Source organism: Onychomys torridus, chromosome 13, assembly GCF_903995425.1.
Source record: "Onychomys torridus chromosome 13, mOncTor1.1, whole genome shotgun sequence".
Taxonomy (NCBI): Eukaryota; Metazoa; Chordata; class Mammalia; order Rodentia; family Cricetidae; genus Onychomys; species Onychomys torridus.
In genome coordinates this window covers 70,638,166-70,663,414 of record NC_050455.1, presented here as the reverse complement: position 1 = coordinate 70,663,414, position 25,249 = coordinate 70,638,166, and the positions used below count along the sequence as shown (strand labels likewise).

The window sequence follows — 25,249 nt, the reverse complement described above, 5'->3', positions numbered from 1 at the left end:
TTCCCTCAAATTTTAATAAAATTGTCCTCAAGCTTTAAAAAAATATTTTCTTTTGCCTGATGAGTGAGTGTGAAGGGTGCTATGGAGGAGACCGCATTTTTGGGGAGGCGTCTAGCTTTCTGCCTCATAGATGTTTGTGTCACTATGTGTGACTTGAATTTCAAGTCCCCACTGTGAAGCACCTGGCATTTTTTTTGGGGGGGGTGATGTGTAGGTATATCTCTCAGTGACCTTTACTTGTACAATTATGATTTGTGTACTTTTTGTGTGTGTGTTCATCAACCACACATTTGAGGTAAGACATGCCACTTCAGAAAAGCTATGCAATGTTTTCCGCCCTTCTTCTAGGTTTCCTGCTCTTCATTCCTAAAGAAGGGAGCCTTACAATGACTAATTAATTAAGGCATTAGAGGCAAATGACAAGGTTGCCCCAGGTCACGTGAGCTAATGAATGGTGTGAGATGCTATGGCATTCTATGGTTGGAGGACAGCACATTCATGTAGAACAGGTACTACAGAATAAACAAACATAGCCAGACAAAAGCTAAATGTCGCATGAACAAGAAGCAAGCCTTTGTGGCTGTATTTGACTTGTTACTGAGGTAAAATGTCACTGTGTGCAGGAGAATTGTTCATGGTGGCAGAACCTTTGTGAGACAGAAAAATGATCTTTCCACATTAAGGTTGGGAGTTGCTCTTTGAGTGGAGCAAAGCTTGCTGGGAGTGGGCGTGACTAATTTCTGCCCCTGAAGGAGCTCATAGACCCTCAGAGAATGAGGGTATAGAACCTAAAAAAGTGGGGGCAGGGTTATACGAATATATAGCAAGACAGCAAGGGAAGCAAACTTTCCAGGAAACCTGGGGAGTTGTGCTGGCCTTCCAAGACAGGAGGAAGGGACAGGGTCTCCTTGGGGTCTGGGCCCTCATGCTTCTCTGGAGTAGAATTCTCCTTGTGTATCCCCAGGCACCCATGTTAAGTCACCTCGACTATGTCCTGAGTTGAGCACAGTTTTATGGGAATGTACTCAGAGCTCAGAGTTCTTAAAGTCCCCACAGATACAATCTACCAGGATAAAAACACAATGACAAATTAAAAATCAAACAAGCTGCCAACAGGATCCACAAATACAACCTATGGAGAAACGACAGGGGTGTATTAGGCTTTGAAGTGTTCAGATATTGTGGTACTAAGAATATAAAATTATTGCATCAAAAGTACCCAAATAAATAAGAAGGGCAATTAGAAACATAGATAATGAGAAAATATTATAAAAAAAGATTAGTCCTGCCTGGTATATTTGTCAAAAACATCTATTGAAATTCAAGAGCAGCAGTGAAATGGATGGTTGGTGGCCTGAGAGCCACCAGGAAAGTGGCGCAGAGGAGAGATGAGAGGTGAAATCAAGTGACTAAGAGACAGAGGAGAGAGGCACGGGTCTTCCAGAAATCCCGGACAGAAGAGCAAGAATTGGGAAACTCAACATCCAAAGAGATAATGGCCAAGAATTTTCTAGAACTGATGAAAAAAATGTTACTCCTTAGTTCTAGAAACTTGGGGTGTGTGTGAAAAATAAATACCACCACAAGCAATGAAGAAAGTCCTAAAACACCCGTGATGAAAGAAAGCAACAGGATGGAGAGAAAAGGAAAATCATCTGCAATGCATGACGAAGGCAGGGAGCCAACTTCTTGGGAACACAAGTGGAAAGATCCTGGATAATAAGGGCCAAGTGCTTCCCATCACTGCCATCCTCTCTAAGAAGAACTGAAATGTATTCTCTGACCGAGGGAGGGAGGGAGAAGGCTTCCGATGGACTGATGGGTTGGGGAGGCAAAGGCAGCCAGCTACAAGTTCTGGGAGAAGAAAATGGGCTTTGGCTGTGCAGTGATAATCTCCAGCAGAGGAGAGTTCAAAAAGCAACTGGGCTACAGAGCAAGGTGAGCTAGAGGCGTGATGATGGTCACACCGCTCTGAGGCCGAAATGTGGGAGTGAGTCATAACATCAATTGATTTGTAATTTCTACTAACTAATGGACAGACGGTAGCTCTAAACTCACGTATCCAGCTCTGAACTGTTGCATTATTTCAAGACTAACCCATCCAGCTTCATGCTCATCAACCCCATCTCTATTATGGATAAGGCATCTAAAAAATTCTAACACTGTAATATGACATGGAACAAAGACTGTAGAGGGGAAGGAAGCCAGGCAGGAAACACAGTAGCTTGTTAGGATGGTCAGGAGAAAACCCCGTGAGAAGCTGACCTTGGAGCAGAATCTTGCAGAAGTCAAGAGAAAGGTCTCTGGAGGAGGCTCTAGAACATTCCAGTGAAAGAACAGCAGAGGGAGCAGCTTGTAGGAAACAGAACTGAGATGCCAAGTGTCCAGGCAATGTCAACAAACTAACTCCCTTGGATCCCTGACAGCAGCAATCAGAAATGGACAAATCTCTCCAGTTAGGAAACAGATGGGCACATTGGATTTGAGTCTTGCATTTATGTCCTGCTCTGAAGCTATCACAGCATGGGGCAGGAGTGCAAAAGGACAGAAGACAGATGCAATCCACTAAGCCATGGTTCATCTAAACAAGGGCAGATGAAACCTGCCAAAGGCAAACCAAGACAAAATGTCAACCACAATGCAAACCATATCTCACACTACTAAAGCAAAAATGAAACCCGAATCCCCACCATAGGACCCCCTTTAAGGACATATGCATATATACATGTACATTTGGAAATGAGCCATGGTATATATGCATATATACATGTACATTTGGAAATGAGCCACAGTATGGTGGCTGTGGTGGAGCTTGTGATTAGACAGTATATGAAACGACTTCAAGGATAGTGATAAGTTTTTAAGCATTTGAAGCTGGGTGGTGCACTTGTGGGTATGCTGTGATCTCATTATATACCCCTCATGTCAAAAACAATCCGTAGAGGGCTGAGGAGATGGCTCAGTGGGTAAAAGCAGGTCCCAAGCAAAGCTGATGACCTGAGTCCTGTTCCCAGAGCCCATGGTGGAAGGAAGGAAAGAACTCTTGAAAGTTTTCCTCTGTCCACCCACTCCCCCCCCCACACTAGTAATTAATTAATGAAAAGTCTATATTACAAGAAAACAAAAAAAAATCCTTATAATCCCTATAAGTTCTTTCTGGGGATATTGATCACTGGTAGAGTGTTTGCCCAACTTGTCCTAGGCCCTGGTTTCAACCAACTCCCAGAAACACACCACCCTGGAACAAAACAAAATAGAAACCCCAAGGCTAAGCCACTCCCCCAAGTCCTATTACATATGACCTTTAAAGCAGAGCTAAGGACAGAACAGAGCACCATGAAGCTGCAGGTTGCAGAGCATTGCTGGGGAGAAGGCCAGGCAACTGATCGCATAGCTCCATCCTCCTGGTGCAGGCAAGGGTGATTTTGGAAGCTTAGATGAACGCTACTAACTACTGACAATTCCGGTCCTCCACAAAATGGATACAAAATCTTCTTGTAAGGGAGGGAGCTCCTTGCATTAAGCGGAGGAGCAAAGAACTAGCAGGTATGCAATGCATGACAGAAGAGCATCCCGAGCAGCATGGAAGAAGAAAGCTGGTGAGGGGAAAATGACGTCATACTTGTCCGCAGACTCCCCAAGGTAAAGCAGCTCCTGCTTCACCATTGTGCACACTTTCCTGAAGCCCTGGACGGTGCTACTCGCCAATCTCCTCCGCACAGAGCTTCTCCAGGAACACCCTGCCTTACCCTTCTGTGCTTACTGTTCCTCCGGCCTTGTGTCCAGCGGTCGTGGTCACTGGAGGACGCTGGCATATTTGAAAGTGATATAGTTACTCCCTACCTATACCGAGTACGTGCAAAGGCAGGGTTTTCTTTAGATGGGTACTACCAGGTAAACAGCTGTTTCTGGCTGGTGTGGCCTGGTTTCAGCAGTGGTGGACTGTTCCACACACTCGCATGACTCTTTACAAACCCAGCATTGTCAAGGCTTCCGTTTGTGTCACTCAGATGAGTAATGTCTGGTGGAAATGATTGATCCCCGAGGTGAGCGCAAGGCGAGGTCTTAATGAAAACTCACTCAGGCGGTGCTCCTTTCATCCCCGCCTCTTCCCTCCCTAGCTTGTGACTGGATGAGGGAGGGGAGCGGGGAGCCAGCGGATGTCACAGAACCTCCGGTAGCAGGACCAGCCTTTGATTTTCGTGGGGTTTATTTCTGCTCCCGGTAAGGGAGCGGGAAAGACCAAAGGTACCAATTGGCAGAAAGGCTGCGCAGCCTGGCTCCTCAGCCAGTTGCGCACAGGAGCGCACTCAGCTTAGCTCTTGGTGGGTGCCAACAGTCGCCCTGCAGGACCAGGAGGACTGCACTGAGAACAGCGCCCCAGTTCCAGCAAGGAGGTGGGCTGCCACCCATCCGGTTGAGGGCGCCCAGGCTCCGAGAGAGCAAGCTGTGGTTTTTCGGGCCGGAGCCCAGAGGCAGCACAGAGGGGACGCAGTTGAGTCCTCACTGTCCCTCCTGTGCAGCAGAAACTCTGCCCGCCACTGGGAATCCCCCGAGAGAGGTCCGCCCTGCGGAGGACCTGGGAGAAGGCAGTCTTAGCGCCAGCGCATCAGGGAGGTGTGGGAAGCTCTGCGACTCTCTCGGCTATCCAAGGTGTGTACCACAGAGCCTGGGAGCTCTGCTGGAAGAGACTCAGAGCAACAGGTGCGACCCCAAGGCGCTGCTGGAGCGAGGGGGACACGGCCCGCAAGGGATCAGAACCAGTAAGGCGCTGAAGATTCTCTACCCGCGGATCGCCTGGACGAGTCCCACCCGCTCAGATCGAGGACTGCTAGCAATCGGAGTCGCCCAGACCGGTACCTCCTGTGTTCTGGAGCCTGCCGCCCACGCATGGGAAGGCTCAACTCCCTACTTGCAGCACCGCCCCCTCTTTAGCCAGGCCGGGCCCAGAGGACATTTCTACCAGGCACGGCCCGGGCCGCTGCCCCCTGCTCTCTTGCCGGGTGCGGGAGATTCTAGCTGGAGACACCCAATCCTGCTGCTCCGTGCTGGGCCACTCGGTGATCCTCGGCTACCTCTCGTGCCAGCTTTCTTTGCCTGGCGCTCCTTCCCAGCACGCTCCGTTGCGTAGACACCCAAGGGGTGTCCCAGTAAGTGATGGAGCTGGCTACACTGAACCTCAGCGAGGGGAACGGGAGCGATCCAGAGCCTCCCACCGCGGAGTCCAGGCTGCTGTTAGGTATCGGCGTGGAGAACTTCATCACACTGGTGGTGTTTGGCTTGATTTTCGCGATGGGCGTGCTGGGCAACAGCCTGGTGATCACTGTGCTGGCGCGCAGCAAACCGGGTAAGCCGCGCAGCACCACCAACCTGTTCATCCTTAACCTGAGTATCGCAGACCTGGCCTACCTGCTCTTTTGCATCCCCTTCCAGGCAACCGTGTACGCACTGCCCACGTGGGTGCTGGGCGCCTTCATCTGCAAGTTTATACACTACTTCTTCACTGTGTCCATGCTCGTGAGCATCTTCACCTTGGCCGCGATGTCTGTGGACCGCTACGTGGCCATTGTGCACTCGCGGCGCTCCTCCTCCCTCAGGGTGTCCCGCAATGCGCTGCTGGGCGTGGGCTTCATCTGGGCGCTGTCCATTGCCATGGCCTCGCCAGTGGCCTACCATCAGCGCCTCTTCCATAGGGACAGCAACCAGACCTTCTGCTGGGAGCACTGGCCCAACCAGCTCCACAAGAAGGCTTACGTGGTGTGCACTTTCATCTTTGGCTACCTGTTGCCCTTACTGCTCATCTGCTTTTGCTATGCTAAGGTGAGTGGGAAGCGCCTTCCGGGCTCTGAGGTAGCTCTCCGTGTCCCCTGACTGAGCCTTGCATCCTGCTCCTCTGTTCTCTTTCCCTCTCTACTCCACTTTGTCTCAGCTTGCCCCGACATGATTTGTGGCTCAAGAAAGTTAACTCAAGAGTTTGAGAGGTTCTGGGGGAGAGTTTGCAGTTCCTGTCTAGAAGTTGGGTAGAGAGACTTTCCTTCAAGGGCACTGCAGCTCTGCCTCCAATGGACTCCCTGGGCAGCAGTGTGTCCCAGATCTGCTGCTCAAAAGGCTTGAGCCTCCTCAGTTTCAGCAGCTTTTAAACAAGATCAGTGGACTCCAAGAAACTAATACAACGGGACAAAGGGGGCTGCAGAGAGCCTGTGCTTCCTCTAAGAGCCAGCAGGGGTTTAGATGCCCCTCTTAACTCTTTGCTAAGACCTGCTGGTGTGGCCCCTGGAGCAGGTGGTTTCTGCACCTCAGCAGGGTCTAGGAGTCCAGGCTCTGTAAGCCTCTGCTCAGGCCAGGGCTTTGGATTTTAGTTTAGCGTTCTAAAATCCAAGTGGGATGCCATACTTCTCCAAAGAGACTTTACTGAAGTCCCCAGGGAACCATGGGTGGAAGGACAGGTGTTTGTTTCTTCCAGCAAGGTTGTGTGAACAGTGTTAAGGACTCATGTGGTGAGCTCACTCTGGAGAGGGATGGCAAGAGCACACAGCTGGGGAGCTGCGTACTCATCCTGTCTTCATGTATTCTGAAGGACCTGTGGCTCACAACTCCTAAAGAATTACAGAGCAATGGGCATTTATGTTACTCAAAAGCCTTAAACCTCTTAGGCACTACTTAATGTTCTACTAATCCAGAGCCTGTTTTTAGTGGTTACTTGATGTGCTCTTGGGGTTACCTCAGTGTCATATTTCCTTTCAGGGTACTATCAGAACCAGCAGGGGGAAAAAATCCCTGCAGGGCAAATTCTAAAGTTTCCATGCAATTTATCCTCCCAACTCCAGATCTTTTGGGCTGTAACAGTAGGACCATAAATAACCTCCTGTCTAGAAAAGCAATGGTTTCTTACATTTCACCCATAAGGCACATCTCCCCCAGAAAAATCCATTTAAAAGGAGCCATCTTCCCCTCCTCTAGATGACTGGTGGGTGTGTCTTTTGAATGGCCGTATTTTCTGAATGGGTGCACTGGTTTCAAAGCTGCAAGGGCAGCCTAGCTATTTGGAAGTAGCTGGTTCATTCATTTGGCCTTTTCAAATGCAAAGCAAAGGCTGCTCTGCACAGGGAGTTGTGGGATAGGGGCAGGGGCACATACCCATGAGCTTGTTCTGTGAGCCTCTGGGAGAGAACTGCCATCTTTACTTTAGTAATAAGAAAGAGGACTTTCAGAGGGATGCAGCCACTGACCAAATGGTCAGACTGGCAAAGGATGGAGGAAGGGTTTCCGGAGGTGACAATTAATTGGTCCCTGAAAGACAAGAGGCTGGGAACTAGAGCCATATTTAAAAATATTGGTCTCTTAAATTCCTAATTGCCACTTTGAAAAGGAGACATATGCTTTCTTCATTCACCCTGAAGACCCAGGGGGGGAAATAATTTCAGTCTTTGTGGAAATGAAAAAGTAAACTTTTAGGACTAAACAGACTGTCAATAGAGTCTACAAAAGTTACACAGAAGACAAAGTTTAAGAATTAATGAATAGATGATCATTTGAATATTTTCATCCAGAAAAAGTTGGCTTCTCAGCAGTATTCTAGTTGGAAACACCTTCTGAGTCAGTGTTAATACTTGCAAATTTATCCCAGGCCCTAGGAAGCTGGAGATAAGTTACCCGGATGGTTTTCTGGCAGGCACCAAGCATGCCTGATTAGTTAGTGACTCTGAAACTTCAGTGGTAGGTTCAGAACTGACTGTGTATGTCCAAGAACAGGGCTGATGGCCAATGTGAGCAACCATGGCCAAAATAGCACTTGAGATTACCATGTCTTTTAGATTTTTTTCTTTTTAAAATCAATGAATGAACTTCATTCCAGAGGTGATCTTTTAATCCATGTTTAGCAAGATAGTTCTTTGCACCTGAAAGACCCTAGAGAGCACAGTGAATTGGAGCAGCCCTGTGTTCCTGAAGATGGTTCCTCTCTGCACTGTAGGGTTCTTGCGCACCACTCTCTTCCTTCAGCATGCATTCTGCTTAGAACCTTTTTAGGTCTAAAGTGAGGACACATCCCTGTTATGCTCACTGTCATAAGAGATGTTATCATAACTGACCCAAATGGCTATGTTCTTTTCCTTAATGTCAGGACCTTAAGGTCTGTCACAGTATGTCATTGTATGTTCATAGCCTGAGCTGTAGAAGGAAAATAGAGCTAAGAAAAACACATCTAGAAACATCTCTATGGACTAGGACCCAGCTTAGTTGGTCTGATTGTGTAAACTTGAATAACATCAAGCAGCAGGCCACTGATGCTCCTGTAGTGAAAAATTTTTTTCATCTCCTGTATCCTTTTCCCTCTATGACCCATAGTATTATGATCTCTGGTGTATAGACAACTTCCTTTAGGAGTTCAGCATCACTGGTGATTTATGACTATCTTGCAGGTTTTCTACTTAGTGTATCTGTCAGAGAGATAAGCTAACTTTAATAAGTTTGCAGATATTAACATCTATGCAAAAAATGCTTCTAGCTAGACTAACTGCGTAGAAGCCATTCTATTCTCTTGCCACTGTTCTATCTGGAGAAATGACGTGAATGTCGCTGTCACATATGGGAATTTACAAACATGCCAGCTGTCGTCAGCTAGCTGGTCAGTCCTGACTGCATCAGCAGGTTCCTGGCTCCAGCCCTCACCTTCCTGTTACAAACTTTTCTCATTGCTGCTGTTGAAAACTTCTCAGTACTTTCTGTAGGCAGAACAGAGCTACTTCACTCCGTGAGCTATCCACTTGCTCCCACAACAGCAAAGACTTGTGTGGCCGAGAGACACTGAAGTGTTTCCAGCAGTGAGAAACGTTTCAGCAGGGCAGGAAATCTGAGGACAGAGATTCACACCCGAAGATGGCTGCTAGGTTGGTTGCTCTGGCTGCTAGGGGAGGGAGGGCTGGTAAATGAATCCTGAGGTTTCTCAATTAGGCTGTGACTGATGGTGCTGCTTCTAGCGGAGTGGCGCAGGCTTCGGCAGTAAGGCCAATTCAATTAAATTATTTCCATTCTGCGGTGTTGGAGGGAAGCATGCAAGTGGCTGGAACATGCCTCCATGACCTGGGAGCCTCTTCAGAAAGCCACAGACCACTTCAAGCCCTTCGCCATGTGTTCAATTTATTCCATAAGATTAGAAAACAAACCTGGGACCAGCTCTGCAGGGTAGCCAGCGGTGGAGCAAGTTCAGATTGTGAATTCCTGTATGTAACAGCAACAACAACACTTACATCCTTTCTCCCAACTAGGACAGTGGCAAGAGAACAGAATGGCTTCTCAATTTATTCAGGTTAGCTTCTCTCCCTGACAGGTATGGTAAGGGTAAAACATGCAATCACCAGTGATGCCGAATTTCTAAAAGGGAGTGTCTAAAGACCACACAGTGTTTGAACTGTATGAAAAAGGATGAGCTTTGCTGGCTTGTGCTTTGCTCTTGTAGTGGGCGGGGTCCATAGGAAGCCCCAGAAACCTGGGCAGATCTGGCGATCCACACGGAGTAACTGTCAGGCTGTAGTCTCTTCCTTACTCACTTGGTTTTCTCCACTGGATCATGAACTCCCACAGCCCGAGACTCTAGTTTTCAGCCTGTCTCTGAGCTGTCCTTGTGCCCCATTTAGAGTAGGACCTGGTGCCTTGAGACGTGTAGATTCTTGGGCAGAAAGAACTAAGGCAGGTAGAGCTGTGGATTGGAGGAGTAAGCCCCACCCCCACCCCAGGTGAGGCTCTTTCTCCAAGAAACTCTGAGCATGCTAGCATTCTCCGTGGTTCTATCCATGTCTGGGTGTGGTCCGTTGTCCAGGGATACCTCTGAACATATTCAGCAGCTTCGATTCAGGGCTGTTTTTATCTAAGATGCCCTTCTATTTTTAATGTTTTATAAACAGCAGTATTTTCATAGCAGAATGTTCAGTGGTTGTCACTGGAAAAGGGACGAAGTCTAAGTAAGCGTTCTATCTGTCTTCCTTTTGTAGGTCCTTAATCATCTGCATAAGAAGTTGAAGAACATGTCAAAAAAGTCAGAAGCATCCAAGAAAAAGGTAAGATTCACAAACAGATGCTGCGTCTGTTGGTTTTTGAGAGCTTAGCTTGTTTTTGTTTTAAATTATCTTCACATCCATTCACAGGTTGAAAACCAGTTGTCCGAGATGGACACTTTTGTGAACTGTGACTGCTAAGGAGGTAGGGTGGAGAAGAAGTCAGGCCAGGGAGATGTGTGGCAGGTAAACACCCTTCAGCTGTGTTGGACAAAGTGGGGAGGCCAGGAAAAACAGACTTCCAGTGGTAAGACTTAGGTCCAGGGAGGGCGCAGAGGGGCTTGTGATGCAATTTGCATGTGTAGCCAGCAGCATCCTCAGCGTGATTCAGAGCTATCATCAGTTGGATTCTCGTGGTGAAAGCATTGGTGTGTTGCTCTCCTCGGCCCCAAGAGCAGAGTCACTAGCCTCAGCTCTTCTCTGGACTTGAGCTGACTTTGGCACAGAGGGGACAGAAAGAAAACTTGCTGGGGTCCTAGCCCTCGTTAGCTGTTTTCCTCATGCAGGGACTCCCATTTAATGCCTTCTGCTGAGTCAGGTGAAAGCTTCCACCTCTCTGGGATTCACTGTGTTTTCATTCATTGAGGAAAAGCTGTTTACATGCCAGGATTAATTTATCTTTTACTTGGATGAGATCCATGTGATTTCTAGGTTTAGACAGTGGAATGAAATTATTAGGCAATTTGATTAGAGAGAGGGAGGATAACCAGACATAACCCACACACATTACCAAAAATATCTTAAAATACCTTGTTTTTCTTTCTAAATACTTACTCTGATCAATTATATATATTATGTAAATAATCATTCAGATAATCATATTTACTCTAAAAGTTTAGACTTAAGAAGAACCTGCTCTGACTTCCCTGTTTATCCTCATCAATGTGCAGGAGTCCCCTCCCCTAACACAGCCCCAAGAGGTTGTAGACAGTCTTGCCAAGCAACTCTAGCTGTCCTGGAGCCTGTGATGTAGAACAGACTGTCCTTGAACTTGCAGTGATCCTCCTGCTTCTGCCTCCCAAAGAGACCCCTTTCTTCTCGGCAGCTCAAAATAACTTGCACTTGGGATACTGTTCTCTCTCTCTCTCTCTCTCTCTCTCTCTCTCTCTCTCTCTCTCTCTCTCAATAAATAAATAAATAAATAAATAAATAAATAAATAAATAAATATTTTTTTTACCACCTGCCTCAGCCTTCTGCCCCAGCCCTTCCTTCCTTCCTTCCTTCCTTCCTTCCTTCCTTCCTTCCTTCCTTCCTTCCATCCCAGCAGTTATTAGCTGGGTTTAGTTTTAAGCTTGCAGATCTTTCTTTATAACAATTGATGAAGTATGAATTCTACAACAAGAATCAGCCCTGAATCCCGTGTCTCCTCCTTTGCTACCAATTCTGTATTGTAACGCAGCTTCCACATTCTCTTAATCTATTAGTTTTTTCTTGAAGCACCACCTCTCACCTCCAAGAAAATGAGTCCTTAAGAACAATTAAGGGCCGGGCAGTGGTGGCGCACGCCTTTAATCCCAGCACTCGGGAGGCAGAGCCAGGAGGATCTCTGTGAGTTCGAGGCCGGCCTGGGCTACCAAGAGAGTTCCAGGAAAAGGTGCAAAGCTACACAGAGAAACCCTGTCTCGAAAAAACAACAACAACAAAACAAACAAACAAACAAACAAAACAAACAAACAAACAAAAGAACAGTTAAGGACTTGGTAGAATTTCTCCTTGGGAGGCTCTTCATAGAGTGTAGGTACTGTGCAGGAACAAGCTGACCCCTGGTTTCTAAAAGGAATTGGCTTCCTTTGGGAGCCAGCATCAAGAGAAAAACATGGATGTCCAAAGATGTTCAGTAGGATGAGTATTTGGAGAGTAACGTCCTTTGGAAAGCTGGAGAAACTGAGTTTGATCTCTGGAATTCATGTTTAAAAGAAAAGAAGAGGCCTGGAGAGATGGCTCAGTGGTTAAGAGTACTCAGCTGCTCTTCCAGAGGTCCTGAGTTCAATTCCCAGCAACCACATGGTGGCTCATAACCATTTATAGTAGAATCTGATGGCCTCTTCTGGCATAAAGCTGTTCATGAAGATAGAACACACATATACATTAAATAAATAAACAAACAAACGAATAAATAAATCTAAACGAAAACAGAAAAGTTGCACCTGGTGGTGTGCCCTTGTGATCTCAGAACTGGTAAGGCAGAGACAGACAGATCCTTAGGGCTCCCTGGCCAGCATTCCAGCCTAGTCAGTAAGCTACAGGCCGGTGAGAAACCCTGTTTAAGAAAACAACAAGGTGGACTGTTCCTAAGGAAAGATACCTGAGGTTGTCCTCTGGCTTCCACAAGCATGTGCTCACAACTGTAACCTATGCTTGTGTGTGTGTGGCCATGGATGCATAGGTACACACACACATAGAGACTAGAGAAGAGGGGGCATATTGGGATTTAACAGTGAGGGAGATACCTACTAATTATGCTAAATATTTAGTATTAATTCAGAAGAGTTAAACTGGGTGGTGAAATCCTCTAATCTCAGCTACTTGCAGAGCTGAGATAGGAGAACACCAAATCTGCAGTTCAAGGCAAAACAGAGTCACTTAACAAGACACAATTTGTCTAAAAATACAAAGCAAATTGAAAAGGGCAATTTTATGGTAGAGTCTATCCCTGACGTGCATGAGGCCTGAGGTTTAATTCCTATGACTTAAAGAAACATTCGCTTATTCTCATCCTTGTCTTTGAAGAGATGCTGAAGAGAAGCTAAAAAGGTTCCAGAAAGAACAAGGTGTTTAAAGGGATGAGGCAAGGCCTTGTAGGAGAAGATGAGGAAAACCTCGCTTTTATTTCATAATGTAGAATCATACGGTCATTTTGTAAGCATGTGCACATGTAAAATGAATACCTATTTATATGAAATCTTCTTTTGCTCATTCCCACTCTATGAGGAAGAACGTTTGAGCAATGAGAAGGGAGATGTTTCTCCTCCCTTCTCAGACTCTAACCCCTCATGGCTGCTGAACAGATGTCAGAGCTCGTCTGGCAGATTTAATTGCCTTTTTGTTTGCATGGAACAAATACACATGACTGTGGGATGTGTGTGTATAAGAAAGAGGTAGGAAAGAGATGCCTGGGAGGGGGAGGAACAGAGAGGGCAAGAGAGAAGCAGGATGATGAGGAGAAGGAAGACAGAGGAGCAGTAAGAGGTAGAAAAGAGCCATGCTGGCAGAGAGCAGCCGACCTCAGCATTCCAACACGGGAGGTCTGCTGGGGACGCTCTGTGGATCTCAGCCCAGGTCATCAGGACACACATGCTCAGTGGTGACTATATGAGGGACGCGATAGGACTCTGATGGAGGCTGATGTAATACACATCTCGATGGTAATGGCTGTACGGCTTACCTTGTTATTGCCATCAAATACCAAGAGGAAGTGATTAAGGGAAGAAGGATTGTTTGGGTTGAGAGTTCAAGAGGGGGAGAAGGCGTGGTGGCAGAAGCATGAGGTGACTGGTCACATTGTGTCATCATTCAGAAATCAGAGAGGGGCAGGAAGTGGGGCTAGCTGGGACACCTCAAAGTCTGCCCCTCCCTCTAGTGACTGACCCTACCTCAAGGCCCATTCTCAGCTGGGGACCACAGCTTCAGACCTGTGGGCCTTGGTTAGAGGACATTACATATTCAAACCACAGTCATGGATTGATAGGAAATGGGTTCCCATGGAGAATGGGTCAGCGGAGTAGAGGTTTTGGTCATTTGCTCATTTTGATACCATTTATTTCCAGGCCTGCTCAGTGGCTTAGCAGTTTTCTGTTCCATGTGCTGTACTCATTTGTTAATGTGACAGGGACAAAATATCCCACAGTGTGTAGCTTATAAACAGTAGGAATCCATTTTCTATGGTTCTGGAAGCTGGAAGACCAAGGTCAAGCTCTGGTAGATTTTTGGTCCCAGCCTTCTCTTTGCATCCACCAATGCTGGATGGAGTGGGTGGCACTCTGGGGTCTTTTATAAGGACAATGACCCCACTATAAAGGGCCTTTCCTTCATAGCCTCATCCTCTCAATGGCCTGACCTCTGGATACCATCATCTTGGTGATCAGATTTCAGCCCATGAGTCTGGGGATTGTACACAGTCACATCACCAGACAGAGCTTTCTATGTGAGGACTATCATGTTAAGAAAGGGCAAGTCCAGCCCTTTGTGATGGGCACACTGGACAATTATTGACATATGGTGGAAAATGCAGGAAGAAGGTAAGATTTCTTTTCAGAAACAATTGATGTTTTATTTTTATTTTATGTGTATGTATTCTGTATGGGCATTTTGCCTGTGTGTGTATCTGTGCAACATACGTGTGCAGTGCCTTTCAAGGCCAGAAGAGGGTTTTGGCTGTCCTGGGACTGTACTGAGAGTTGTGAGCTGCCATATGGGTATTAGAATTGATCATAGGTCCTCTGGAAGAGCAGCTGGTACTCTTAACCACTGAGCCATTTCTCCAGCCCCGCAGTAATAATTAAAAGCTTAATAACCTATTAAGGATTTTGCTTAAGCGTTGCTAGGCAGAAAGAGATGCTTCTGGCTTAAAGCTGGCTGGCCTGAGCAAAGAACCTTAGTTACCAAAGGGAGGATGGGGGAATGGGTTAGGCAGTCTATTGGGTAGGTGCTTGGGGGAAACCTCGTCGAAGGTCCACTGATGTCCTATGAACTTCTGGGCTCCTTCAACAGAAGCATTTTTTGTTGTTATTTTCTGATTTTTTGGCTTGACCAGTGAGCTTTCTGGCTGTCGCTGACACTCCTTGCATGGGGCGATATAGCACGAATCTTAAAGAGTCTTATTAATAAAAACAAACCTGGTGCCAGTTATTGGGGTGAATGCTGGAAGATCAGAGAAGCAGAACAAGCCACAGCTACCTCACCTCGCCAGTTCCTCAGCTGATCCTGTTTCCTCAGACTGGAAGCCTCTGAGTCCTTATCCAAATGAATCTCAGCTGAACTGTTGATCAAAAGCCTAAAAGCTTAACCAGCCAAAAGCTTCTAGTTTCTGGTCTTCAAGCCTTATATACCTTTCTGCTTTCTGCCATCACTCCCTGGGATTAAAGGCGTGAGTCACCAATGGCTGTCTGTTTCCAATGTGGCCTTGAACTCAACAGAAATCCAGAGGGATTTCTACCTCTGGAATGCTAGGACTAAAGGTGTGAGTGCCACTATTTTCTAGTTTCTGTGTCTAGTGGCTGTTCTGTTCTCTGGCCCCAGATAAGTTTATTAGGGTGCACAATATTTTGGGGAACACAATACCACAGGGCTTTTCATGTCCTCACCTTGTGTTTATTCCTTCCTCCCCAGCCCAGTTCTGTTAGACATGTTGGGAGTGAGACTTTGAAGAAAAGGTAGACATCTCAGACTGCTTGAAGAGAGCAACTCACTACTCAAGGGAGACTATTTTTTTTTTTTTTTTAAGATGGGTCCAGTGTAAGAAAGACAGAAAGACAGAAAGACAGAAAGACAGAAAGACAGAAAGACAGAAAGACAGAAAGACAGAAAGACAGAAAGAAAGAAAGAAAGAAAGAAAGAAAGAAAGAAGGAAAGAAATTATCCTAATAAAGGGCCAAATCTCAAGCGTGTAGACTGCTCCTCTGTCAAAGGTAGTTAGGGTTCTGTGCTCCAAATGAGTGGATGATGTCAGTAATGTATATGCTGAATATCACACCATCTCTGGTAAAGACGAATGGTTTTGTAAGAAACAGGGACACAGTGTTGGAAATGGAAGAGTAAAAACCTCCTTTTTCATGCAGAGCAGTGTCTCCGCTGCAGCCTAGTGCTTCCCATACAGGGGAGCCCATGTTACATTCTGACATTCGGAGGGATGCAGTAGAGGCAACTTTCCTTGCTTTGTCTATGAGTAGAAATGCTTCTGCCATGGGAGCTGTAGGTGTCAAGTGAAACCTCTTTAATTGCTTTCACTTAAGGTCCATGGGATAACCCCAGTTTTATTGTGGCTTTTATGCAGTTCATCAGGGATTCACAAAAGCTTCTGAGCTTTGTAAAGAGGCAGATTCCAAGGTAACTATCTAATAACTATTATCCACTGAGTCAGTCATAGTGACAGGGCCCAGAGTGCTTTTGGGTAATGATGGGCACACTGACTTACCACAGTCCAGGGCCTGGGATTATAACGCATCCATTATTCTGAATAGATCTTTAACTTTGAGCTGATGTATTCTAGATATACTGCTTTTTGAGTTATATACTCAAGGAAGCATCATCCATCCAGAAGGACAGTTTCTAATCAGGGCAGAGTTTCTACTGCTCAGTCCTGCTCTTTCTAGCTCCGCTAGCATTTCTTGAATGAGCAATAAATAAGGAGGAGGAGAAGGAGGAGAAGAGGAAAGTAACACCCACTCTTGGGGAATATCTGGCTTTTCATACTAGTGTGGCTGAAGGGAGTGAACTCAAAGACTGGGCCCAGGGCCCAAGGCTTGTATGAAGGACACAGACATGTGAGACAGCTAAGAACATCGACTCAGGTGGACTTTGGTGCTTAAAGAGACATACAGGAAAGAGTAGCTTCTGAGATTCTCAGATGGACTGTTGTGGTGCTGAGAAGCATTCTAGCTCTCATAGGAGCAGTCTTGGGTAGATGATAGTTCATATGAATGTGCATCTAGTGTTTGTCCCATATATATATTTGGTTTTTTGAGACAGGGTTTCTCTGTGTAGCTTTGTGCCTTTCCTGGAACTCACTCTGTAGCCCAGTCTGGCCTCACAGAGATCTGCCTGCCTCTGCCTCCAAGTGCTGGGATTAAAGGCATGCGCCACCACTGCCCGGCATCTTCCTAATATTTGTATCATAAATTATTAGGTACTTGCATTCAAAGCTGCCAATTGACCATAAAGAAGAAACTGGCTCATATGCATGTTTCTGAGAAAAGCCGAGTGATTGCAAACATTTAGAGGTCACGTTTGGGTAAATCACACATGCTCAGAGAAACAGCTGCTATAAAAACTATTGCATACTCAGGGCACACAGCCATTTGCATTTCAGATCTTGATAAGATATGAGTCTTACCTGTAGGCTGCCAAGGTGTAGATGTGCTCTTAGCTTTGTACTTAGCCCATGTTTCCTAAAAGAAGCAATGACCTGCATTATTGACAGGGTGGTACTTTTGTAAAGAGATGGCCTGATCATCTTTGATGGAGGAGGCTATGTTCTCCCATGTTGTGGATATAATCATTTCTAGATTGTTTGACAAAATCACCAGAGAGTGGCAGTTCTCACACACTAATGGGCAAATGGATTGATAGCAAACACTTCCTTAATACATGTGAGCTAATTACGTTTGCTCTGTAGCCCAGGCTGTAAGTGGACTTAATAGGCAAGCTTTCACTTTGTAACACCTGCCTGTGAGTTTTTAATAGATGAACTGGTTTAGTGCTCACATGATCCAGGCGCAATCTGGGAATCATTTTGTTTGTTGATTTCCTTCATTAATGAGGAAATCAAGTCTTGTGGGGAGGTTTTGTCATCTCCAAAGATGATCAACAGACCTGTCTGGCCAGTATGTCTTGCAAAATCCATGATGCCTCTTGATAGTGAGTTTAGCTTTCCTCTCCTGTCCCTCATGCCTCCTAGTATTTGTTGTTCTTGACCTGAAATCCATCTAGTCCCTTCTCTACCTTCTATGCCAGAAGTCTGGTCATTCCTACTGGTTTTTAACCCTCCTCAGTGATGAACCTTCTAGTGCTGTCTTAGCTCTTTGACAAGAATCAGTCCTGGAGGAATTGGCACCATGTACTATATTTCAGACTTCACATAGAACAATATATGAGAAGCATTAGAGGAAGTCCTGCCATGAACTACATTCCTATCAGCAGTGTCCTCTACACAAGTCTTCTGGGGTTTGCCCTGCTTTCTAGATGGGTGGCCAGTTGGGAGGCCTGGCCCATGCACAGTACATGGCTCCATCAGTATGTGTTACCTTGTGTTGAGATCACAAGCCCATGACAGTTTTGTTGTAGAATATTATTTTAAGATGTGTTACTTTTGTTTATGTTGCCTTTGTTTAACTCTATGAATCTGTGATACTTTGCCTGTTTAAAACATCTGATGATCTAATAAAGAACTGAATTGGCCAATAGCAAGGTAGGAGAAATAATAGGAAGGGCTAGCAGGCAGAAAGAATATATAGAAGAAGAAATCTGGGGTGAGAGGGATAGGAAGAAGTAGCCAGAGGAGGACTCCAGGGGGCCAGACACCCGGCTACACAGCCAACATGGAGTAAGAGTAAGATTTACAGATGTAAGAGAACGGGAAAAGCTCAGGGGCCAAAGATAGACAGGATAACTTAAGGAAAGTTGGCTAGAAACAAGCTAAGCTAAGGCTGAGTATTTATAATTAAGAATAAGCCTCCATATGTGATTTATTTGGGAGCTGAGTGGTGGGCCCCTCAAAAGAGCATAACCAAACAACAACACAGTTTCTTTCTATTGTCTGTTCAGTAGGAATCATTAAGGAACAGGGAGACCCTGCCTGAAATTTCTGTGTGTTTTTGACTTAGGAGCAACAGGAGTGTGGTCAAAGTTAAGCTAGCAAGCCATAATCCTGGCTGGTCTACAGGCTGCACTTGGAATGACTCTGCGAGATTGCTAGCTCCCTAGTCTCCATCTTGTCTTCAGTAATATTTAATGAGGAGAAACCAACATCTCCCACTTGTTTGTGTCAGTGTTCGTCTGAGCTCCAGGCTCTTGATGAAACTTGGCGTGTGCACACTGGAAGAGACTTGCTGTTCTGTTGTTTTGTTTTCGTGAGTCAGGGTCTTGTATTTAGGGGACACTGGTTCAGAACTCTGGTTCAGATCCTGCTCTGGATCTCTTGGCTGCTGGAAGAATTTTGCTAGTTGGAATGACAGTCCTTAATCTTATTCCTAACCTTTCTAATCTCATACCTTACCACATCCACATGTACTGAATACATGCCTAGGAGTCAAGACCCTGTAAGGTCTTGAGATGATGAACAGAGGTGTTATGTGAGGTCAAATTTAACCCTTTATTTGATCCCATTGAAGCACATAGGATTGCTTGCTCTTGGGGTATATTATACAGTGCTGTGTTCTTCTGATGTAATTGGTGTATTCATGCAGTACCTGTCTCTTCTTCAATCCTCTACCATTAATCTTCTCTTCCAGACCGCACAGACAATCCTGGTGGTGGTTGTGGTTTTTGGCATATCCTGGTTGCCCCATCACATCGTCCACCTCTGGGCTGAGTTTGGAGCATTCCCGCTGACCCAAGCTTCCTTCTTCTTCAGGATCGCTGCCCACTGCCTGGCATACAGCAACTCCTCAGTGAACCCCATTATATATGCCTTTCTCTCGGAAAACTTCCGGAAGGCATACAAGCAAGTGTTCAAGTGCCACATTCGCAAGGAATCACTCCCCAGTGATACCAAAGAAAACAAGAGCCGAATAGACACCCCACCATCCACCAACTGCACTCACGTGTGAAGGTTCACTGGGGCCTCCTGTTCCCCAGCTCCCATGTGGGTTAGAGAGAAGAGAATCCAGTGAACTATCATGAAAAACGGCAGCTTGTTTTCCTGACAACAATCATTCTTACTACATTCCACGGCTGTTAAAGTATTTTGTTTAGGAACTCCTGGGTCCACTGAAGATTATTTTCCAATTTTGCTTCATTTTATAATTGTGAAAATTCTGTATGGTTTGTGTCTTTCAAGGAGTGAGAGTCCAATAGCATTCTACAAATATGTTCAGATCTCCATGGAATAAGGCCAGTTCTGTAAAACAGTGAAGAATATTTAAAATCTACATTTTAAAGGCAGTTAATTTAGTGGAAAAGTTCTTTTTTCCCCTTTAGTTTTGAGAGGAGAGCCAATATTCTAGGCTGTGTGTTTTGAAATACAGTTGTGGTGCAGAATAGTGGATTTTATTCCATTGAAACTTCATGGACAGGCACATCTTCTAAGTGGGGCAGGGGGGGTGGCTTTTCAAGTCTGTTCTTATGGGTAGCCAGAGGTCTGTCTGGGAACATGAAACCCATCACGTTCATCTCAGGAGATCAGCAATGCCTCTACTTTGGAACAGTCTTGTGAACTGAGAAGTTTAGGGTGAATTAAGCAATGCCCAGGGACTCTGCTGAGGACCATTGATCTGGAAGAGGCACCAGAGGGTGAATCCTGACAAAGGAAACTCTGTGTTGTGAGTGAAAACAAAGAATCACTTGGGAGAATATGTATGCCTAGAGAAATGCTGTCTTGCACAGACATTCTTTTTTTCATTAAACTTGTCCCAACAATTGTTTAATGCTCATATTCCCCAAACATTATTCCCTGGGGTAATGTTAATTTAGAGTCAGAATCCTTTCCAACTTGTCTTACAAGTGTCATTTTCACAACAATTTCATATTTATTTATACTTGCCATAGGAAAATGCTGTGAAAATATTGCATTGTCATATCTCAGAAAAATAATATTAGAGTTAAGACTTTGATATATTTTAGGAGATAGAAAACAGAAGCAAGACACATTTGTTTTTTTTTTTTTTTTTAAAGCCAAAAAGGACATTGTATGTGTGCCAAATCAGGGCTTCCTATGAAGCGTGTAATTTAGGTTAAAAAACAAACATAATGTAAGCTTTTGGCTTGTTAACTTTTCCAGCTCATCCATTTATTTTCATGACTTATCTCCCTGTAAACAGTGTTTGCATTTGCAAAGGCCTAAGTCATTCTCTGGACGGAAAAAGGAAAACTGTTAAAATCATGGGAAATGATGACTTTTCAATGGTTGCCAGGGAAGGGCGTGCATACTGCAGTAGGTGGGTATTTTAAAGAGAATTGTAAGCCCTTTGCATGGATTTTGTTGTTGTTTGTTTGGAGCAGAAGTATTTTTGTCCTGAGAAAGATACCTCATGTGATTTGTGGAACCCAAAGCTGCCGCTGTAGATGTTGGCATACTTTTTCCATTCACACTGTCCACAGAGGGGTGTGGTCAAACCTGTGTATGAGATTTTCTGTGCTGTGATAATTCCCTTGTTCTCTCACGGTCAGAGGCATCTTAGATGCACGTGTTTAATAATATCGTGGCTAAGGCAGAGTTTGTCTGGAAGGCATGTTGGTATAAGTGTTGGTGGCATGTGTTCACACATCTGTGGCTGTGTCCTCCCCAGATAGCACATCTGAAGATCAGAACTACCACAAGAAAGCGATGACTTGTACCCCAAACCTCAAATTTGCTAAATATTGGTTCAATCTGCTCCTGCAACTGGAAGATGCTTCCTGGGAACTGTCATTCTAATCTTTTCTCTTAGCCTGGCACTTGTGTGTATTTGTAAAACAGCTTAGGATCCTGATTGCAGCCTGCTTCCTGCAAAGACCCCTACTAAATGGAGTGTTTGGGAAAGTGTCCCTAAGTCCTGGGCTAGATAAGTCACCCAGATGAGTACAGGGAGAGTCCAATAATGTGCCAAACTTCTTCTATTGTGGCTCTTCCTGGTAAGTGATTATCAAGATCAGTTTGGAGGTACCTTCTATCCCACACTGGATGCTGGTGACTTTCCCTCCACCCCTACTGTATGCTGGAGACCTCCCTTCCATCCTGCACAGGATGCTGGTGACCTCCCTTCCATCCCACACAGGATGCTGGTGACCTCTTTTCCATCCCACACTGGATGCTGGTGACCTCCCTTCCATCACACACTGGATGCTGGTGACCTCTCTTCCATACCACACTGGATGCTGGTGACCTCCTTTCCATCCCACACTGTACGCTGGTGACCTCCCTTCCATCCTGCACAGGATGCTGGTGACCTCCCTTCCATCCTGCACAGGATGCTGGTGACCTCTTTTCCATCCCACACTGGATGCTGGTGACCTCCCTTCCATCCTACACTGAATGCTGGTGACCTCCCTTCCATCCTACACTGAATGCTGGTGACCTCCCTTCCATCACACACTGGATGCTGGTGACCTCCCTGATACAGCAAGCATATTTCCTGCAGCCAGGAGGAAGAGGAAATGTGTGGGTCTTTGAAGTCAGGTGGCTGCAAAGCTCTGCTTTTTAGGCTGTTTCACAGAAAATTGATGTTTTCTCTACAAGCTTTTCGGCTTCAGTGCTCTGAGGCAGCTGTTATTTTGTGGGACCTTTCCTGGAGAAATGGACTTGGGAATATTTAAAAAGGCTTGCTATTACACACACACACACACACACACACACACACACACACACACGCACGCACGCACTCACACACCCCAATTCCAGCTTCCCACAGAAGAGTACAGTCAGCAACATTCCCGAGAGGTATTATAATAGACTTCTTCTATGTTATTCTGATCACATATGTATTCAGCAGTGGAAGAGACTGAGGCTCCTTTTTGACTATTTTAGGCAAGTTATTGTTGCTTTTGACTAAATTGTTCTATTTACACATTGAGAATAGAATAGTTTTCAGTTCCCCTTTGCCTGTCTCTTGTACTTTTATCCTCTTGTTTCAACTTCCTACCTCTCTAGAAATCCTTATTTGATGGTTTTCACAGTTATCCCACCTCCCCTGGATGTGAGAGGTCAGCAGAGAGAGCTGGCTGCTAGGTTTATGAGTCATGCAGGCCCTGGAGCTGCTTATGATTCAGCTTCAAATAGGGATGGGGTGGGTCACTACTTTCCCCACCTCTCAGGTACACAGAGGTCCAGCTGTGAGAGTTCCCGTCCGCTGACTGAAACTCCAGGTCAGGATGCTTCAGACAGAAGAGGACCTACTTCCTTCCATACCGGGCTACAGAGTCCTTGAGCACCACCATGCTTTCGAGAAAACCTCATTGTGTAGTAAGAACAATGGGTGCCTGCATCATGCTCTTGGCTTTAAGGGTTTGTTACATACATGTGTATGTATCATGAATCATGGGAACTAGAGAAATGCATGAATGGTATAATTTCCTGGGGAAACACAGCTGTCCAGCATGTATGTGCCAGTTCTCATTCTGTGCTGGTTGCAAATGTTTCTCATGTTTTCAATCTGTAAGTGGCTGTGTAGGGAAATGAGTAAGATCCTTGGCTACTGAAGAGTTACATGTTGGGTTTCTTCTTGATGACGTGTTGATAATCTGTCTAGTTAATGCCTTGTTTCTTATATGACCATACACAGCAGGTGGCCAATGAGCCTCATCATTGCTGATTGGCTTGCAAATGGTAATTGTATGTGGCTTAAATGGACCCCATATTTGAATATTTTGAATATTTTCCCTCTTAAGTGGAAAAGTTGAGGATAAAGAACTGTTTAGAAGGTTTCACATGTTGTGGATATGGGCTGCTTCTGGGTGAGGCTAGCATGTTTCAAGTCACACAGTAGTCAAGGTGTTCTGTTGTTTTCTTGTGCACACGTTGTGCCTCTGATTCTACCTGGTGGCCTTTCCTCTCAGTGTGACAGCTCAGATACTGTTCTGTGGGTCTGAGGTAATCCTGTCTATGTGCTGATGACATACGGAAACATTAGCAGGCCTGGCCATTTACTCCTTGATGGTCTTGGTGGCTGTCCTGTCAATTCTCTTGCTGGCCCCAGGAGCATCTTGGGCTCTTAAGTGCTGTCCTGGGTACAGTGACAGTAGTATGGCCACATGAATGAGTGAGGACAGGGGAAGGAAATGAACTTTCTACCTCTACAGCCCTGTAGAAATGACTCCATCTAGATTTTCTGAACCTGCACAGTGCTGGCTGGGGCTGGCAGCCTCATGAGAGTCGTCTATCCTATTGCTCAGGCTATGACATCACCTTGAATCTTTCTGCTGGAGAACAGACTTCTGGACATTGTAGGCTACACTATGTAGCTTCAGATTCTCAGAAATTAGAGACATCAAAGCATTGAAAAGACTTTGAGTCTGGGCTTCACCATGCTAGTTCTCCAGCAACTTGGAGTATGGGAGTCAGAGTAGGTATTAGAGTGCTGTAGGTCTCGTTGAGGTGCTGTCTACCACAGTACTACACTTTGAAAGATTAGACATAGATTTTTAAAGTGGGCTTATTTATGTGGCATCCAATGCCCGTGGATCTGCAAAGCTTTTTCTCCCTTAGCTTGTTTTGGGCATTGAAGCTGTTCAGTCATGTGGTGACAGATGAGGAATGACTCCTGATTCAGGTTGTGGGTAATTTTTCCCTGTAGTATAGTCTCAGAATGGGCTAGCCTTTCCAGGCACAGTGAACCATGTGGTCACCTGTCATTCTGTCTTAAGAAGCAAGTGATCTGCTAGTGACTGGAATCAGTGCTGGTCCTGGACCTTCAGGGGGACTCAAAGAATCAGACTCCTGGAATTGTTCAGGATCTGTGAACTACACGTGCACAAATCCTCCCTGAACTGTTCAGGAAACCCCAGGTGGGTCCCAGGGCTTGCTTCTGGAGTTTCTGCACTTCTGGGGAGTTCTCCAGGGGAGGACAGTGGGGATGAGAGTGTCGGCCAAGCAGTTTCCCCTTCCTCGTTCTATAGGCAACTTCCGGTTCAGCCAATTGCAGACATCTGTGAACTACTTCCTGGAAAAGAGAACAGTGGACACAAAGCACGTGCTGTTCCCGGCCTATGTGAATTTTTCTCATCCTCCCTCCCTGGCTGCCTCTCAAATGCCCCTTTGATTGCCCTCTCCTGCCCTTTCCTTAGCTTCAGCCATAGTGGCACGCTTGGGGAGATTCTGTCAGTGAGGAGGGACAGCCAGAGCTTAGCCATGCTTCCCAAACTCTCATTGTTTGCTTTGGACTTAGGATTCCCCTTGGCTATCCCAACAATAACGACTCTTTAAACAGCTAAGTGTGAGAAGTGCAGGCTTCAGCGGCAAACTGTTTCCATAATGGAGCAAAGGTGGCTAATCAATTCTTTCCCACAGTCACACTGCACAAGAGCAGGCCAGACAACACGGCTGACATGACACCCTCTGGTGGGGATCTAGAGAGTGTCACACCTCTGAGAACTTACTTCTGGTGTGTTGGGTGTGTGTTGTTACTTCTGAAATTCCCTGACTCAGTGGTGGAGGTGTGCCAGCAGAACGAGAGCCATCTCAACTCGGGAGCTGGCCTCCCAGATCAGTATCATTAGGTCTCTTGGGCAAGTTCCACCACTCTGTGCTCTGGAGACCCCTGAACTCCCTGCCCTTCACTGGATCCACCTCGATAAGAACACCTGAGCTGGTGACTGAGTTTCCATGGCCACTGTCATATTCTTCCTG

The 25,249-nt window shown here is 45.8% G+C and overlaps 1 protein-coding gene across 1 annotated transcript; it reads left to right on the top strand.

The window, feature by feature from the left end:
• Window positions 1–5,143: 5,143 nt before the first annotated feature.
• On the top strand, window positions 5,144–20,597 carry Galr1 (galanin receptor 1). The gene is made up of 3 exons (XM_036204232.1): window positions 5,144–5,820; window positions 9,990–10,055; window positions 19,221–20,597. The coding sequence occupies exons 1-3, from the start codon at window positions 5,158–5,160 to the stop codon at window positions 19,536–19,538; spliced, it is 1,047 nt and encodes a 348-aa protein (XP_036060125.1). The 5' UTR covers window positions 5,144–5,157; the 3' UTR covers window positions 19,539–20,597.
• The last annotated feature ends 4,652 nt before the right edge of the window (window positions 20,598–25,249 follow it).